The sequence below is a fragment of the Rhagoletis zephyria genome, unplaced genomic scaffold (assembly GCF_001687245.7).
Source record: "Rhagoletis zephyria isolate East Lansing unplaced genomic scaffold, Rhagoletis_zephyria_1.1 Rzeph_scaffold_00518, whole genome shotgun sequence".
Lineage (NCBI taxonomy): Eukaryota > Metazoa > Arthropoda > Insecta > Diptera > Tephritidae > Rhagoletis > Rhagoletis zephyria.
In genome coordinates this window covers 107,633-127,949 of record NW_016157602.1, presented here as the reverse complement: position 1 = coordinate 127,949, position 20,317 = coordinate 107,633, and the positions used below count along the sequence as shown (strand labels likewise).

Genomic DNA, 20,317 nt, shown 5'->3' with positions numbered 1-20,317 from the left:
CCTCTTAGAAAACGTCAATTTGCTCTCTCAATTTGCCCTACTCGCTTGCAAGTTTTTACTGGCAAAAATTTGCTACTTCCCCTCTTAGAAAACTGTAATTTTTCTCTCTCAATTTGCCCTACTTTGCAAGTTTTTTGGATACATGAACACCAAAACTAGATAGTTTTGAAATCTTTTGACTACATGAACAGGCATAATAATAGTTTCATTGTAAATTAAGGCTGTTTTCATTTAATCATGATAACTGATTCAATAAAAATTGTTAATTTTCAAAATCAACGCTCTCTACGATCAAAATTAGCGAAAAAATGGTATTTCCTGAAGGATTTCGCAATTATCTTATGTAGAAAATATACATGTATAATGACCGTACGTATTTAAATAACGTCTGTGTGTATTTAAATAACTATAGGCAAGTAATGAAAAATCTCAATAAGTTAAAACATTAGTATATGTATGTACATAAAATGAATTTTCCATGTCACCGCAATCGCCTTTCTCTTGGAATGGGAATATCAATCCCAATTTGTAGCTACCGAACGTTGTTCGGTTAAAGATATTGATAGGTGTTGTGCTGAATGTTCTTGCTTCTTTGCTGTTGTTTGGCAAAATAGTGATCCACTTCTCTGAAAGCACCAGTTTCGATTTCTAATCCAATATTAGCACCATCAATGGCTTCACATTTGTCTATCTGGTATGCAGTATGAACAGTTTGTGTCGAACTTTTGGATGTGGAATCTGTGAAATCCCATTCGAAAGGTAGTTCATCAATATAAAAGGCTGTTAAAATAGGTAGAGGCAAAAATTAGTTTATTTTTCATGTAAACAGTTTTAAAGTTTTTGAATAAGAAAATACTTTTAGTGAGACGTACGTGGATGATAACAAGATTATGAAGCAAAGAGAGTAAATATGTTATGTATAGTACAAGTCGTACAAAACAAATCTACGTATTATAACTACAGGGCGAATGTATTTTAATAGGAACAAACTAAAAATTACAGAGAACAAAAAATAAGGATGTGGCTGAACTTTTACACCCAAAGCTGTTCGGTTCCAGGATGGATAGTAATATGTATACGGGATTCATGAGTCAATGAAGCAGTCATAACAGCTTGCATTGTATGCAGATCGAAATATTAATAAATATAAATTAAAAGTAAATATGTATGTATACTTCGAGTCACGATAAAAATACTGTTAAAGCCCGGTTATACAAGAATTGACTTGACTTATATAGACTACGAAACGAATAATCTGCGTGTCATCTATAGCCTTTTCTCCTTCTTTGAATTCCCAGCATTTATACACGCAAAATTGTAAACGTTTAATTTGTTTGGAGTAAAAATGGATACAAAATTACAATTGAAATAAATGTATTAACGCGTATAAAACTCTGATTGTTTTTATTTTATTTGAAAGCATGTTTTTCGATTGCCATAGGGATTGCATTATTACAAAAAATTATTTTTGTATGGCGTATTTGAAGGATTTGTATTAAAAATAAGTAAAAAAACACAATATGAAAGCATCATTCTCCCAAGGCTCTCTTTGCACTTAGGAACTTAACTTAGAAAACAAAAATCTATAGTTCTCCAAGATTCTGAGTAGTTTTTTTTGGGTAACTACATATACACGATGCCGACAGTGCGGTCTCGTATCCGGAACCGAACAAAAAACGACTACAATTTTCGTTCATTTACGTATCCAAAAACGTTTAAAAATCAACTACAATCGACTCAATTATCATTTATTTTCGTATCCGGAAAACGTTTGAAACGTTTAAAAAAGATAATGTTATTTGAAAACAAAAACAAATCAAAAATTGTTTTTGCCATTATTTGTAAGCTTTCAGAAGGTGCCAGTTCGAATACCGTCAGCGCTTCTTTATTTTCTTTTGAACCATGAAAAAGCATCTGAGAGTACAAACGGAAAGCGCATTAAACGAAAAATTTAATCAGAAACGTTTCCGTTTTAAAACACTTGTCCGCAAGAATGATAGAATACAAGATTGCATCCATGAGAGAGGATTTTTGAGCGTAGATTTTGCGTGACGTCATCTTGGTGCAATTGCGAGAGAGAAACGCCAAAACCCGTAGAAAAATATGTAACCAATGCAGAAAAATATGTTAGTATTAATACTAAATAGTCCAATTTTGCAGGGATCAACAAATATGCAAAGATTAATTAATTAGGAACACGTAGCAATAATTTAACATGTAGCAATAAACCAGCAACTTTCTACATTCACCAAGGAAATATACGTACTAGAATTCACCAAGGAAAGGCTACCACAGTTCCATGTAGAAGCTCATAGCTCACACACATAACACATATGTAGCTCGATTTGGTGTTTAATGCATCTCCTCGCCGTCAGAACTGCTTCCTTTCCTTTCCTTTTGTTTTCACTATTACGCTTTTCCACTGCACACTTCATTTTGCTTTGTAAAGTTTCAATAATTGTTTAAAACCACGCAGAAATATTAACGCACAAATATTAAAATTGTCATTTGGTTTTTTCGTATGCTCACAATCAACTATTGCACCAAGATGACGTCACGCACACATCTGATTCTGTCAAAATCACAAAGAGCGGATTAGCGGTACCGCGATGGGCGCACCCTCTATTTCTCTCAATCGTGACTTGTCTGTACTTACTAGGGATGTTAGTCCCGGGATCTCGGCCTTTTTTGCGTCCGGGAAATCCCGGTATTATCTGCCAAGAATCCCGCGATTTTCAGGATTTGTAATTTGCACTGGTGGCAATCAGCCCGGCCAGATGTACATATTTTTCGTACGGTACGGATTCACCGTACGGGTTTTTAACTTTCCGTCAAGATGTACGGATTTTTGTACGAATTTTTGGGAAGTTTTCTTCATATTGTAAAAATTTTCTTGTTTTACACATACCCAGGGCCGAACGCAGGTACGGGTTTTGGGGGTTAAAAAAAATATATAGTCGCCACAAAATACATATATCGCACCCCAATATACATATATCGTCGTTTAAAGTACAAAACCGCGAGTCGTCATTCTGCAAAACCGCGTAACTGACATTTGCTGCCAAAAATTGTATTTCCTCATACAAGCTCTTGGCTCAATCCTTAGCCATTCGTCCTGAAATATACTAGCCAGAAATGCGATTGCTTTATAAAAAAGAGAACCATTTNCTACCACAGTTCCATGTAGAAGCTCATAGCTCACACACATAACACATATGTAGCTCGATTTGGTGTTTAATGCATCTCCTCGCCGTCAGAACTGCTTCCTTTCCTTTCCTTTTGTTTTCACTATTACGCTTTTCCACTGCACACTTCATTTTGCTTTGTAAAGTTTCAATAATTGTTTAAAACCACGCAGAAATATTAACGCACAAATATTAAAATTGTTATTTGGTTTTTTCGTATGCTCACAATCAACTATTGCACCAAGATGACGTCACGCACACATCTGATTCTGTCAAAATCACAAAGAGCGGATTAGCGGTACCGCGATGGGCGCACCCTCTATTTCTCTCAATCGTGACTTGTCTGTACTTACTAGGGATGTTAGTCCCGGGATCTCGGCCTTTTTTGCGTCCGGGAAATCCCGGTATTATCTGCCAAGAATCCCGCGATTTTCAGGATTTGTAATTTGCACTGGTGGCAATCAGCCCGGCCAGATGTACATATTTTTCGTACGGTACGGATTCACCGTACGGGTTTTTAACTTTCCGTCAAGATGTACGGATTTTTGTACGAATTTTTGGGAAGTTTTCTTCATATTGTAAAAATTTTCTTGTTTTACACATACCCAGGGCCGAACGCAGGTACGGGTTTTGGGGGTTAAAAAAAATATATAGTCGCCACAAAATACATATATCGCACCCCAATATACATATATCGTCGTTTAAAGTACAAAACCGCGAGTCGTCATTCTGCAAAACCGCGTAACTGACATTTGCTGCCAAAAATTGTATTTCCTCATACAAGCTCTTGGCTCAATCCTTAGCCATTCGTCCTGAAATATACTAGCCAGAAATGCGATTGCTTTATAAAAAAGAGAACCATTTTGAAATATGAAGGATTTGAAGGATTTGTATTAAAAATAAGTAAAAAAACACAATATGAAAGCATGATTCTCCCAAGGCTCTCTTTGCACTTAGAAACTTAACTTAGAAAACAAAAATCTATAGTTCTCCAAGATTCTGAGTAAAGTTTTTTTTGGGTAACTACATATACACGATGCCGACAGTGTGGTCTCGTATCCGGAACCGAACAATTCTCTCAATTGTGACTTGTCTGTACTTACTAGGGATGTTAGTCCCGGGATATCGGCCTTTTTTGCGTCCGGGAAATCCCGGTACTATCTGCCAAGAATCCCGCGATTTTCAGGATTTGTAATTTGCACTGGTGGCAATCAGCCCTGCCAGATGTACATATTTTTCGTACGGTAGGGATTCACCGTACGGGTTTTTAACTTTCCGTCAAGATGTACGGATTTTTGTACGAATTTTTGGGGAGTTTTCTTCATATTGTAAAAATTTTCTTGTTTTACACATACCCAGGGCCGAACGCAGGTACGGGTTTTGGGGGTTAAAAAAAATATATAGTCGCCACAAAATACATATATCGCACCCCAATATACATATATCGTCGTTTAAAGTACAAAACCGCGAGTCGTCATTCTGCAAAACCGCGTAACTGACATTTGCTGCCAAAAATTGTATTTCCTCATACAAGCTCTTGGCTCAATCCTTAGCCATTCGTCCTGAAATATACTAGCCAGAAATGCGATTGCTTTATAAAAAAGAGAACCATTTTGAAATATGAAGGATTTGAAGGATTTGTATTAAAAATAAGTAAAAAAACACAATATGAAAGCATGATTCTCCCAAGGCTCTCTTTGCACTTAGAAACTTAACTTAGAAAACAAAAATCTATAGTTCTCCAAGATTCTGAGTAAAGTTTTTTTTGGGTAACTACATATACACGATGCCGACAGTGCGGTCTCGTATCCGGAACCGAACAATTCTCTCAATTGTGACTTGTCTGTACTTACTAGGGATGTTAGTCCCGGGATATCGGCCTTTTTTGCGTCCGGGAAATCCCGGTACTATCTGCCAAGAATCCCGCGATTTTCAGGATTTGTAATTTGCACTGGTGGCAATCAGCCCTGCCAGATGTACATATTTTTCGTACGGTAGGGATTCACCGTACGGGTTTTTAACTTTCCGTCAAGATGTACGGATTTTTGTACGAATTTTTGGGGAGTTTTCTCCATATTGTAAAAATTTTCTTGTTTTACACATACCCAGGGCCGAACGCAGGTACGGGTTTTGGGGGTTAAAAAAAAAAAATATAGTTTTTATACTTTAAACGACGATATATACATATATAGTGCAGGCATATCTTTGGTTTGAATTTTAAGGCTTTGGAAGCTTTTGAAAGGGTAAAAATAATTGGACTCAAATTATTTCTTTAAAATTTTTGCATGTTCGGTATCATTTAGAATTTCAACGTGAACGCGGTGTTACTGATCCATATTTTGGGATAAACTTATGTAATTTACCTAATTGGGAGAAAGTGTATTTTCAATGTCCGTGAATCACCAAAAAAACAGTTTTACGTTCCGAATGCACTCTGTAAAAACAACGAACTATTTTGAACCGAAAAATTCTGCCCCTCCGGCTGCCGAATTTGCACAAACTACAGTGAAATACAGCCGCGAATCATTTTTAGTGGTAGCCAAATTCCCTTAAAAAAAGGGCTAAAAAAGTGCTAAAAAAGTCGTTGTGGTTAAAAATGGTAGCTAATTTTTTTTAAGTACATATACATTAGCGTGGGCCGAATATCCGCTTTTTTAGAATTTTGATTGGCAAAAATAAGGTTCATTATGCTTTAAAATCTGTGTGAAATGTGAAAATTTTTGGTCAATATCCTAGGCTCGCCCAAGTCCACCAAAGTTGAAGTACTAAAAAAATTTGTTTCTTAGCCAACTTCGATTCTCTGCAAAAAGGGTCCATATACGAAATTATGTAGGACTAATACTTTCGAAGATTATCACAATTTTAGTAAAAAAATGTATTAATTAATTTATTTATTAATGTTTATGTTTTGAGCATATTGAACTTTGATGGACTTGGGCGAGCCTAGGATATTGACCGAAAAATTCCAAATTTCACACAGATTTTTCTTATAGCATAATGAACCATATAAAAGGGGAAATATACGAAACCAGCTTGCTGCCTCCATCAAGTGATTGTACCATCACGCTCGAAGCACCTGACGAGTGTAAAGTAGCGAAAATAAATGAAATTAAAAAAAAAAAACTTTTTAATATACCACGCTTTTATAAATGGACTAAAAATTAGAAAATAATATTTCTCAGTCTCAGTCAGAGTAAGTCACCGAGTCAGACAGTTCCCAGTGTATAATCGTAAGATGAAGAAAAATCCTATTGGAATTTTACAACCATGTATGAATACTAACGATTAGGCGTAGTTTGATTAAGGCCTAAAAATGGCCTCTTCTATAAGTTTAAAAAAATTTTAAGCACCATTGTTTTCAAAGTGCGGGTAATTTCACAACCCTCTGCGTCCCGCAAATCAAGGTTTACATTCCCTGCGACCGGATTACATATTCACGTTTTTGCAGGTTCCACTTAATGATGTGTCAAATTTTTGTCGCGATAACGAGAATTACGAGCTCCTTGAACTCCAGCGAACGCTCCTTCTTAAACATAAATCATATTTGCGAAGTAAAACTGGGGCACAAAGATTAAATGGTTTAGCTTTACTTAACATCCATAGAGATATAGAAGTTACGAACGAAGAAATATCGAATAATTTTTTTTCTTAAAGACGAAGCAGTAGAAAAGTGTTATTTCTAACTTTTTGATGCATACATATGGGTATTTCCATACGTCACGTACGTGACAGACATGCGTTTCAATGAGATACAAACAAGGAAAAACATTTGTTTTCCTTTACTTCTGTCGACCCTTGTGTAGCACATAATTAGCTATATACTTAACCGAAAAAAAGAAAACAATCGAACCGCATGGTCCTTAAATATATGCAAAAAATAAAACAGTAATACAAATATTCAATTCAGCATTATTTAAAGGTTAGGTGGATTAAGGTAACGATTAAATATCTAAATTAAAATTATTTTACTACGGTACATTCCGTTTAGCTGCCTATTCGATTAGCTGTTTTAGTATAGCTGCTGAGTTTTATTCACTATGAATGAACCTTTTTCGGTTAACAGCATCGCGGGATTAAAAAACGATTTAATCTTTCCATTTCAAAATAATCTAAAGATATCCCCATTTTACAAATTCATTTATATATACTTTACTCTGAACACCTCCCATAGATACCTATGTCTGAATACCAAATTTCAAGTTCATGTGACTACGGGATTTGCCACGCCCCCTTTTATAAACTCATTTATATACATCCTACTATAAGCACCTACCATAGATATTTCTGCATACCAAATTTCAATTTCATGTGACTTATGGTTTTGAAGTCATAGCTGATACAAATTTCCACGCCTATGTGATGCGCCACGCCCCACAGTGCTGTATGAGCGGGCAAAAATCAAAAAAATTGTTGCCACGTATGTCAACGTGTTTGGTATCGTTGGAAAGGAAATTTATCCTAGATTAAGGATCTGGACTTAGTTTTTGTTTTTATCTCATAAGGTTCTCACAAAAACCTCTTAAAGTTGTGTGTTTTTTATATATTTTTTCTTTTATGAAAATGCCTTTAGCACACACAATTTTTCTAATTAGAAAATCTGTAAGGAAACCACTCTATAGAGCTTTTTAAAAAATATTGAGTTTCCTGGCTGGAATGGCCTATTTGCTACACCCTAAAATTTGTTGCAGAAAATTTAAAAAATTCCTAAGTTTACAAAGAGATAAAAAAAAATATGTAAAAGTATGTTTTTTTTTATTCTTTTATTTGAAAGAAGGGGCATTTTTCTTTGAAATAAAAAAAAAGTCTGCAGACTCATTGCGCTTTTCGAAGAAAATCGTTTTTTTAAGGTTATAAAATAAACTTTTGCAAAAAAAAAATTTCACTGATTACAGTTACCACAGTATTTTCCATTACTTAAATGCCAAAACATTCTTTAAAAATAGTAAAGTTTATTACTGTAGACACACGCGGTAGTGTTCTGTGCTGTGTAGTGAAGCGTAAAATAGTGAAAAAACTAATATTAATATGAATTCAATTATAAACAACTCAATTTTAGCTGATATCTGGATTTCTACTCGTCCATCAGATAGAGTGTCCGCATTATCTGCATTTTTTGAAGACAAATTAATACACGCTAAATGCGACAAAGCACTTTTGAATCAAAAAATAAACCTTTTTAATAGTGAGATGAAAAATAAGTGGAATTATAGTGGCCGCAAAAGAAGCGCTTTTGAAAAAACATATTCTAAATGGCTAAATTGGACATTCCTTTCCCTTCCGGATTCCAATGGAAATAAGGATAAATGTGCTGAACGGGGAAGACCTTCTAAGGAAGAATTTTGCGAAGCTTCACGGAGAACAAAAAATCGAAGGGTAGAGCATTTGTTGAAAAACTATTCCATCGAAGAGCTCGAGTATGCTCTGAAAAAAATGAAAAAAGCAAGCAAAGTTGAATGTTTTGAAAGTAGTACCGAAGGTTTGCCCATATCTGATTCACTCGCACTATACATAGATCTGAACTTATCAGATCGTAAATATAATAGTTTACGTGCCAAAATAAACCGGTTGCATAAAGATTGTATACCGAGCTTAAACGCATTGCAAACAAAAAAACAAACTTTGCTGCCAACGATTAAATCGACTGAATATTCAGCCGAAGTTGATCTGAAATCATTATTGCCTAGCAGCGTGCATAAAATATTGATGCATGGGTGTGAGGTTATTGAGTATTTCGATCTACCAATTGGTAAGAAAATCTATTTGTTGCTATTCGGCATTTTTTACTACTACGAATTTATTCCCACAGGCAATTTTTCAGAGGAAGCTCTGGAAGCTTTACATAAACACATACGTATCGTACGATATGATCATACACGTAAAACTGCTCGGGAGCATACAAACAGGGACTTGATGTCATACTTAACAATATCATCAGATCCTGAAGCAGTTTTTAAAAGGAGTGCTATCCCAAACAAAAATGCAGTTTATACAATGGACGAGCTGGAAGAGTATTTAGTCGATGCTGAAGAAACTTAAAAGTAATAAGTACCCTTCAGTCAACTCAATTAGTTTTATACTAATCAAATACTAGTCAGCCACACGGCCTCAACTAGTTCGAGTTCTGTAATTTTTCCATATAAGCAACTGGCCGCGGCGATATCCTACGAGATGGCAATTGTCCTCTTCTGCATCAGCACTATACCAGTTGGCATACTAGTCAGCCTCTGCATCAGCAATATATCAGTTGACATACTAGTCAATATATACATCAATATCATACCATTTAAGATACTAGTTCGTATATACGTCATGATCGTACCTGTTGGCATACTAGTCATTATATACATCAGAATCATAGCAGTTGACATACTACTCAGTCTATGCGCCAGAACATACTAATCAGTATGCACGTCAAGATCCTACCACTTGTCATACTAGTCCACGAATTTGACATTCATTCCAGTTGGTATACTATGGGATGGGATTTTTCTGATTAGTATGATTTCTAGTATAGATTACACTTTTTCTGACTAGTATGATTTCAACCCGAAATTCATGAATGAATTCATGTATGAATATACCACAAAATTCATGTATGAATACACCACAATTCATGTATGAATACACCACAAAATATATAGTCAATGAACTAGTGTGTTTGCTGAGTAGTTTGGAATTTGACTGCATGATGACTTTAATTTTTCAATTAACGGCGTCAGATAAAACAAATAATTTTTGATTCAGTATTTTGCAACAACTCTTGTTCGTGCGAAGTAACTAATAAAAAGGAAAACAAAATTATATTTGTCTTTTGAGTATTTAATGTCGTCTTGAATGAATCAAATTTTTTAAGCGTGTGACATCCACACCAAAAGATATAATCAATTTAAAAAAACATTTTGTAGTCAAAAAGGACCAAAATGAAAGTAGCTGCCATTCCTAGAGGGTTTGCGTAAGAGAGATATAGGGAATCTTATTTGCCATGAATTAAGCCATAGAATGAAGCCTTGAAGTCTTTAATATTATTAGGAAAACGCCCTGTATAAATAATAAAATAACTACTCAGTATTGGAACTACTTCTGAATATCAAATTTTGCAGTTTCAATCTCAGTTTCCATGAAAAATGTAAGAGCTAGGTAAAAAAAAAATTGATTTTTGAAATCTCCGTACTCTAATCCACCAAGAAACGAATTTTTACTCAAATCCGTCCATTATTCTATTTTTGCCCACTTTTTATATGGAGACACAGCACTGTGCGCCCCCTTTTACAAACTCATTTATATAGACCTTATTATAAGCACCTACCAAATATGTATATACATTAGAGCTCGGGCTATTCGGTTAATCGATTAACCGAATTATTCGAATCTGACTGAAGTCGTTAATCGGTTAGCAATATTCGAGTAGTCGAAAGCTGTCGACTATTCGGATAACCGTTCACTTTAGATTATTCGGTTAACCGTTCATTTTCGGTTAATCGAATATTTTAAGTTCGAGTTTTTTTTGCATTTACAGATACATATACATATGTATATGAAAAGTCTTGTTACATTCGTAGTACATATATAAGATTGCATGTGCCAAATTAAGGCAAAGTTTTTTTGCAAGAAATGTGCAGCAAAATACTGGAGGAAATAAAATTAAATTCTATCCCATATTAATTATTACCAAATCTTTGGTATCAATGTTTAGGGCTATATTATAAGACACATTTTTTGGATAGTTTTTTTTTTGCATACACCGTTATTTTGTGCCATATAGACCCCCATAAGGCAATACGCTTCTGAATACACATTGTGAATTGCCAAAATATGTTATTTCCATATTTAAGAATCATTTATTTCCAAATTAAAGGATGAAATACAACATAAATGTAAATAGTATATATGGATACCATAGTTTTTTAAACACATCGTTATTAAAAACCTTAAAATCCTATATTAACTTCTTTTAAGAAACGTCTGTTTTGGCACAAAAATGTCAGAAGGTGTACATTTTGTGGCAGTAGGCAGCTTCTTCGTTGAGAGACAATGTTTCCACCAATAGAAAATGTTCGCTCCGACTCAGCTGAAGTTGCTGGAATACATAGATAACGCTTGGCTAACTTGAAAATATTAGGATAAATTTCGCTATGAGTTTTCCACCATGTTATTGGATCAATATTATGACCAAGTTGTGGTTCTGCAATATATAAATCTAGCTGAGACGTCACGTCATTGGGCAACGTGTCATCGTCAAACAAAAAGTCCAAATCCGTGGATTCTACTTTGGGCTCTGCCACATTTGTTGATTTCTCTTTTTCTAAATAGCTTCTTACAAAGTCATGAATTTTGGTTTTTGTTTTAACATCTTCGCCATACAAATTTTTATATCGTGGATCCAAAAATGTTGCTACAAGAGAAGCAGGAATGTCATCGCAACTGTTTCCAATGTTAAATCTTTTAAAAAAAGATCTTCTGGCACATTCTTTAAATATTTTTTCATTTATTCCATCAGTAGAAGATGCTGACATATGATTTTGAGTAAACCGATTTATTATAGGACGGACCAAAGACATCGTTACAGTTTTTGCGCTACATAACACTGTTGTAGCTTTATAAAATGGATTTATAACCCTCACCAGAGTCGCCAATTCGTTCCATTCTCTTTCAGTAAATTCAAGTTTAAGTGCATCGCATGATTTGGTGACTGCTCTATCTCCTAAAACTAAGCAGATTGCACTGCGGTTTAAAATTATACTTTCGCACATGTATAATTTCGAGTTCCAACGAATCTCGCAAGATTGAACTAGCCGATTTTCTTTAATTCCCAACTGTACTTGGCGAATTGAAAGAGCATTTTTGGCTACGCTTGAGCGATGAAAATACGAAGACACATTTTTGGCTTTCTTGCATATTTCAGTAAACTGTGGAACGGCTCCAATTGCATCCTTAACAACCAACTGCAGAAGATGAGCGTTGCACTTAACACTATCAGGTATATTTAATAGTTTCTGTGCCGCAGCATTCATAACTGCTGCACTATCGTGAGTTATTGATTGAACCTTATTTGAAATATTCCAATCATTTAAAACTGATTCGACAGTGGAAGCAATATTATCTGCATTTGGTCTTCCTGGAAGAACAAAAAATATTTAAGTAAAAGTAGATTTTCTATGGGTTTACATTAATACCTTCCAACTGCTTGTTACAAAGCGTAGCAGTGCACAAGTCGTATTTTGAGTTAAAATACTGAGCTTCTACTGATATATAAGAATCCAGCGTTCGAGAAGACCATTCATCCACAGAAATTGAAACACTTGATGCCTCCGCCAATTCATTGCATATATTGTCTTTGACGGATTTATATAATAGCTTCAAGCGAGAATGAATGCTTCTAACGCAGGGAACTTTGTAGCCGGGTTCTATCACTTTCATAAAATCTCTGAAGCCATCGGAAGACACAATTGAAAGAGGTAGCATGTTGGTTGAAATCAAACGTGCAACTGCTCGTGAAATTTCTTCTTGACGTTCGTGTGTAACGACGGCTGTGTCACCTTCTAGCCTCTTCTTCTTGGATTTGTTGGGCCTATCGCTTGAAATTTCACTGTGGAAAGCTTCGGCTGAATGTGCGCTAATTATTGAAATGTTATTGCGAAATATTTTAGAGACGATGGCTAAAGCAATACCTACCTCTCGTTTTCGCGATTTTTGTTATGGATTTTTGTTAAATGGTTGTTCAGTGAGGATGTGGAGGAGTTGTAGCACAAAACTGCACCACATATGGAACATGTTACTTCCTTTTCGTCCTCTGATTTTTCGAAAAAATCCCAAACCCAGCTCCTTTTGCGTCCGCTCATTTTTGTATCTGAATATACATACATATGTGTGCATGTATATATTTTAAAAAATTTTTTTTTCATTTGTCAAAGAAATTTCAATGAAAGTTCGGTTACTGAAATTCGATTTGCTACAATGCTCGAGTAGTCGAAGCAAAGCAACTATTCGAATAATCGAAGGCGGGCGACTATTCGAATACCATTAACCGACTAATAAGCATGCGAACGGTTACGAATCGAATAATCGGTTAACCGATTAGTCGAATAGTCGGATAATTTTACGAGCCCTAATATACATAACTGCGTACCAAATTCAAGTTGATGCGAAATATGGTTTCGAAGTTATAGCTGATAAAAATTTCAACGAATATGGGATATGCCACGCCCCCTTCACAAACTCGTTTATATATTCCCTCCTATAAATACCTACCATTGATATGTCTGCATACCAAATTTCAAGTTAGGTGGGCTTATGGTTCCGAAGTTATATCTAATAAAAAATTCCACGCCTATGGGATATGCCACGCCCCTTTCGCAAACTCGTTTATATATACCCTTCTATAAACACCCACTATTGATATGTCTGCAAATTTCAAGTTCGTGGTACTTATGGTTCCGAAGTTGTAGCTGATAAAGGATTCCGCGCCTATGAATAAATGAATAATTTAGTTAAAAACGACTGCATTCTTTAACACCTCTGCTGCGTAACTGGTTTATTAAAATTAAATTACAACGTGACGATTTTAACTGGGAGGGCCCTATCCAAAGAATTTGCCAGATGATACACTCAAAGAGGCAAAATCGCTACAGCAAAAAAATGGTTTGAGACCGAAGTGTATTTTAAAGTATAGTTAAATCGTTAATAGATAAGTTAACGTCTTAACACTTTTACAGTTTGTATAAAAACGTAAGGAACATGCAATACAAAAAATGCATCTCTTACATGAATGATAAAAAAAGAGATCAAATTAAGCATATACAACTTCTTCATGTCGTGGATGATTAAATTTTCCAAAGGGCTAAACAAGGGCTAGTAGCAATTTTAAATTTATGTGGCCAAAAAAAGTATGTGGTAGCTAAATCTAGAAACCAAAGGGTTGAAACGGCAACACTGGTGAGAATAGCAGCAGAGCTAGCCTACACCGAAACGACAATCAGTTTAAAGCGGATTCACCGTTCGTGTCCGGACACTTTTTGTTAGTAATTTTACGCGTTCTTTTCCCACTTTGTCTCACTGAGAGCGCGACAGAAATGTGCTGGACACTCTTTGTTCCAATAAAAGGTTCTTTCCCTAACAATCCGGACCGGATCCGGTAATTAGAGAATAAGCGAAAAGTTTGCTCTCAAAAATGGAACATAATCCAGAAGTACGGGAACGCAAAAAACCACATTTCGTGCCCAGAATTTGTGAAACAGCTTCGCCATTATATGCATTTAAAGTTTAGACAAAAATCGAATTGCTAATTTATATGATATCGACTAAAACACTTGAACTTATCGCAACAGAGAAATATTATTTGATCAGTTTTAATCTTAGTTGATCCAAGGTTCAAGAAAAATGCTTTTACGGATGAAGAAGCCTTTCAGGGGGGAGATTCTGTAACCAGTTAGCACGTCAACAAAACCGTAGCCGATTCGAAAATTGTCGCTAACTGGTTACAGAATCTGCCTCAGGCCTACAAAATGATATCGTCCAATTCAGCTGGAACAAAAATGCTTCAAACAAGTAAGAGTATCTCTGCATTATGGCCTCGAACCGGCATATATACATCTTTCATTTTAATCCGTATGAACAGCTCTATTGGCTCCTACATTCGGGTTTTTATAGGCGAGTCTCCCCTGAACCGTTTTTTCCATATTTTTGGGCTAATTGCGCTTTTATTCGAAACCTAAATGTTTCGGTACCAAGTATCGAGAGTATTGGATACTTTTTAAATCGGTACCGGATATCGATCAATACTTAAAAGTATTGACTCAGCACATCACTAGAAACAGCCAACATATAAACATAAAACAGCTGATATGCACTTTGACGCTTTATCCATTTTTACCCGGAGAAAAAGTCCGGGCTGTTTTGGGCAGGAAGAAGAAGACATTACGATCCAATACGTTCCAATTTTCGCTCTCTATTACCGATTTTGTTGAGTACGGGAACAGGGTTGCCACTGACGAAAAAAATTATTTACCATCCACTTGAAAAAAATCTACCAAATCTGGGAAATATCTACCAATAACTTTTTTATAATTATTTTAATAAAAACNACAAAAACCATAGTTTTGTTATTTTTTTTATTTATTTTAATTAAAACTATAGTTTTTTAATTTTTTTTAGTTATTGCAATAAGAATTAAATTGTTTTTAAGAACTTTTTATTTAAATAGTTATACGGTATTTGCGTCATATTATTGGCATATTCTCAGTTTCCTTCAACCAAAAGCGGGAGTGATGAAACTAAAGGCAACAATGAAACTTCATTATTTGAAAAACTTCAACTCGAGTTATTATAGAGAAATACTGTGACTCAAAAAAGTGTTTTTTTTTTTTAATATTCGCAATATTTTTCGAGTAAAAATTTTTTTATTGCTTTAACTAAATCCAAAAAAATCGAGGATTCAAACTATATACAACATATAGAAAAGTTCCAAAATTTTCGTCTAAATTTCGAATTTTTTACTCTGAATTTTTAGAACAATTTAAGGTATGGAGTTTTAAAGCAAATACTATTTGAATATAGCCAACAATGTGCTGCTTAAAATTCCCGTTTATTTTATTTTTTTTTTCCCATTAATAAAAAATGGCGTTGATTTTTTTTTCGCGAACAATCATAGTGCGTAATTACATGCCTGCCAATTTTTTCTTTATATTTAAATAATCACTTAAAATATTTAGACAATCATAAGCTCCTCTGGATTCCAGTAAATTTGAATGGAGCGCGATATGTTCGCCTTATATCGATACACATTTATACGTATGTAATTATATAAAAAGTATGCAAAGAAATTTATAATATATTTAAAGATAACTACGAAAAATAAATCGGGAACGGAAAGTTCATCAAAAATCGACCAAAATGCGAAGAAATTTACCTTTTTACCAACCCAAATATTTTCTACCAATTTTGGTAACAATTTACCAAAGTGGAAACCCTGTACGGCAATGATTTCTGGGCTATTTTGAGCACCCGCGGGATCCCGCGTTGCGTACGGGAAAGAACCTAACATTTATTTTGATTTTCTGTCCGAACGACTTGGATGATTCGGGTTGCCGCGTTCTCCTTTACATGCGTTTGCAGCGAATTGCATGTGTTATTTGCCTTCAAAATCGTATGTAGGCAACAATACCATCAGCTGTTTGCTTCAGAACAAAATAAAATATGCCGAACTGAACGGTGAACCGTACTTCAGCACCCTCTCCAGCAAAAATGTTTTGAGAGCAAATAAAAAGTTGTCCGAACACGAACGGTGAACCCGCCTTTAGAAGCAAACCTATACGTAGATAGTCAGGCGGCAATTAAGGCAATTGACCTTATATAGTATTTTATTCATCAACGTCCTTCGCAGCAAGCCGCCGACAGAAGGCTGCACATCTATTGACTGCCTGGCCACAAGGGAATAGAGGGTCATGAAATAGCAGATGAGACTGCCAAGAACACCACTAGTCTGAATCTCGAACAGACAAACTACATTCGTAGACCACTTCAACACTTGTACAACGGAGGAGACGATAATATCGCACACCTAGACCTAAAGTGAGCTAACTTAAAATTCAGGGAGGGGAAATTTAACTGCTTGTGGATCGTACGTGGATTCAACGCAGTTAATACCAAAACGGGTATAAGAGTCGTTTTTTAGTTAATGTATATAATCATGAAGAAAAAAATATTTCCATTAATTGGATGTGAGTCCTATGAATTGCAAAACAATCGTCCAAAATATTTTTTGAATTGATCGCATTTTAGATCTAGGTGTGCGATATGATTACGCATTTCAGGTCTAGATGGAAAGAGCTAACCACCTGCAAAAATGCAAAAAATTATGTGAGAAAACACAACTAAATAGAAAAAGCAACTATGCTCGCTTCTTGTTATGGCTACCAAAGACAGATTGCAGTTATTACCGGATTGCTTTCGGGACATATCCTGGTGGATGCTTATGTACAAAAGATGCGTATCATTAGCGTGGACAGCTGCAGGAAATGTCATGAGCAGATACCCAGGGAAACCTTGAAACATCTTCTCTGCCGATGTCCTGAACTCTCAAAAATACGACTAAAATGGTTGGGAGCCTACCAATTCGAGAAGTTAGAGGACATCTCAAAAGTAGAGCTTAAATTTTTACTAAAATTCGCAAAAAAGCGTTGACATCCTTTGTGGTGTTTACTTTAACGCGTAAAAACGAGCTCCAACTGGCAACGCTAAAGACCTACCGGTCTATATGCGGCTCAACCTCGCCCAGATTAACCTAACCTTACAATATTTAAGCAATTTTTTCGTGTTAAGTTGATGAAAAATAATTAATATCTAAATCCTAGGATTGTGATCACGAGATCCCAAAAATCCCGGGATCGTACAAATTTAAAAAATGATCACCCCTAGTACATACGTTTCTGCCGCACACTTAACTGGGAAAACGGACCGTGAAAGTATCCGAAAATGGAGTCGGTAAAAGGGCAAAAATCCGTAATCCATCCACTTTTCCCCCTTTTTAAGATCCATTTTCTGATTTTTTGCTGGCTGAGATATAACATCTTCAAGTCTAAGGGCTGGTTTCTCCAACTCAACTTAACTTAGTTTAGCCCCTTTTTGGACTTAAGTCAACAGTTAGCCTACGTTTTACACAGCTTATTCATGACTAAGTCAAGAAAATTGGCTTAACTAAGTTAAGTTGAGATGGAGAAACCAGCCCTAAGTCTTGCAAAACCGAGCCTCAAGGTAAAACCAAGGCATATTGAACAAAGTAAAGTCATTTCGCCGGTTCGTTTGGACTGTGTCTAAGACTTGAAACATAGAATAAAGTATTCCAATCGTATTGAAAAAATGTCTACGTTTATTTTTTAGTATATTTAGGTATATTTTAAGTCACCTATTTCAAAATTTATATAAAATGTTAAAAATTAAAAATGGTGGATCCAATATATTTTTGAAGATATTTTTATATTTTTATGAAATTCAATATTTACAAGTTTTTGGTTAGCTAGTGCGGCTTTTTTCATTTCAAAAATTCACAGTTAAAATTACGAGTATCAATTCAAAAATTTTTATTAATGAAATAGATATAAATGTAAATGAAATAATGCCTTCCACGAAATAGAAAATGTCAACAAAAAACTCGAATCGTCATATGGGGGCGGACGTAGGGGGACTTAAAGTTTATAAAACAATAAAGTATGATAACGCAGCAGTCTAAAAACTCAATTACTTTCATCGGCACTTATAGGCAAAAAATAGAAGCATTTTACAAAGATGATTTTCTAATCAAAATTTCTTTAATTAAAAAGTTAAAAGTAAAATTAATATTAATTCGAAAATATTGAAACAATCGACATCTCTTAGAGAAATATGACGCCTTTATTTGAACTTGATGCTTCCATTGCAAAATATCGAACCCTAACCGCCAAAATAACGTAAGCGACATTTTTTTTTTTAATTTTCTTTTTGATACAGAAATGCATGTAGATGCGCTAGGAACATTTCTGCATCAAAAAGAAAATTTTGAAAAAATTTCGCTTACGTTATTTTGGCTTCGAAGCTTTTCAATAACTTATACGAATTTTAAAGTCAGCAGCAGTCCATATAATGTTTTTTTTTTTAAAACAAAAGAAAAGTGAATTCTTTCGTGTCAGCTAATGTGCTACAGAATCGAAAGAAAAAAATTTTTTAGTTGGACACTTCACCAAAATCACAAATGTCCCTCCATCCAGATTACCGTTTCGGATCTCTGTATGCCGGCTTTCACCTAAGGCGAATTCATACAAGGTGGTGTTACCAGAGCAGCTGATTTCAAGGCGCTGATTGTCAAAATTATGTGTTTGTTGTAAATTATTTTTGTTATGATTGTCCTCGTACGTATAATTTGTTAATGGAGTTTGTTTCTTTTCGGGCTGCAGCTAACACCTTTTATAAATTCGCTTTGCGTTCACCGTTCGCCCTGCTATTTCCCTTTTATAACAAAACAGTTTGAAGTGGAATATGACCCAACTAACAGAAACCGTGGGATTTTTTAATACAAGAAATTATGCCAAATTAGATATCGGGCGATTTTGAATAAAGAATAAGTTAAATAAGAAAAAGCTAATTAAAAATAGAAAAAAAAAACAAGTTTTTATAAAAAAAATGTTGTTTTTAACAAATGTATTTTGCCGCTGTGGTGTAGGCGGCCGCTGTGGTGTAGTGGTAAGCAGTGCGCGCTTTCACTCATCAACACCTGGGTTCAAGCCCTGGTCAAAGCAACATCGCAAAAAATATAGAAAAAGGTTTTTTCTTAATAGCGGTCGTCCCTCGGCAGGCAATGGCAAACCTCCGAGTGTATTTCTGCCATGAAAAACAGCTTCTCATAAAAATACAATCGCCGTTCGGAGTCGGCGTAAAACTGTAGGTCCCTCCGCTTTGTGTGACAACATCAAGGCGCACGCCACAAATAGGAGGAGAAGTTCCGCTAAACACTAACATATGTGTAAGCCCCGATCTATTATTATTATTATTATTATTTTTGCGTAGAATTCTAATCTGCGTAGGCGGCGTTCGGCCGCACTTAGGGATTGTAAACCTCACAAAGTAGAATTATCTTTCTGTGTTGCCAAAGAAGGGGGGCTGAACACCTTTTGCAGAGAACACCTTTCTGTGTAGGCGGCCTTCGGCCGCACTTATTGATTATAACCCTCAGGCAGTAGAATTCTCCTTTCTGTGTTGCCAAAGAAGGGGGGCTGAACACCTTTTGCAGAGAACACCTTTCTGCGTAGGCGGCCTTCGGCCGCACTTAGGAATTATAACCCTCAGGCAGTAGAATTCTCCTTTCTGTTTCGCGAAGAAAAGGAGCTGAACACCTTTGGCAGAGAACACCTTTGTATGTTTTTAATGCTTACTGGGTTATATCCTATCTTCTTTTGTCTCTCATTCCTTTGCATATTTTGGAATTGGACAGCTGAACTCCGCCATTTAATTTGCATATGCAACCAAAGTCAGACACTTTTGAAGGTGTTTTTATTTAATGTATTGTGATTAATTGGTTAATATTAAAGTCGTAAAGAAAGTTATAACTAATCGGGTAGTGTAAAGTGAAGGAGAATACAAAAATATATTGGTGAAGTGGCTGCCTA

General features: G+C 35.4%; 1 protein-coding gene across 2 annotated transcripts in view; it reads right to left on the bottom strand.

Moving 5' to 3' along the window:
• Positions 1-215: 215 nt before the first annotated feature.
• bmm (brummer) overlaps positions 216-20,317 on the bottom strand; it is a 111,206-nt gene continuing 91,104 nt past the window's right edge. For both annotated transcript variants that reach the window (XR_001847049.1, XM_017612253.1), the window contains one exon: positions 216-780. Coding sequence is in view for 1 of the 2 variants with exons in the window: in XM_017612253.1 (XP_017467742.1) it covers positions 551-780 (230 nt within the window). In the remaining variant the exon portion in view is untranslated. The remainder of the gene's footprint in view (positions 781-20,317) is intronic.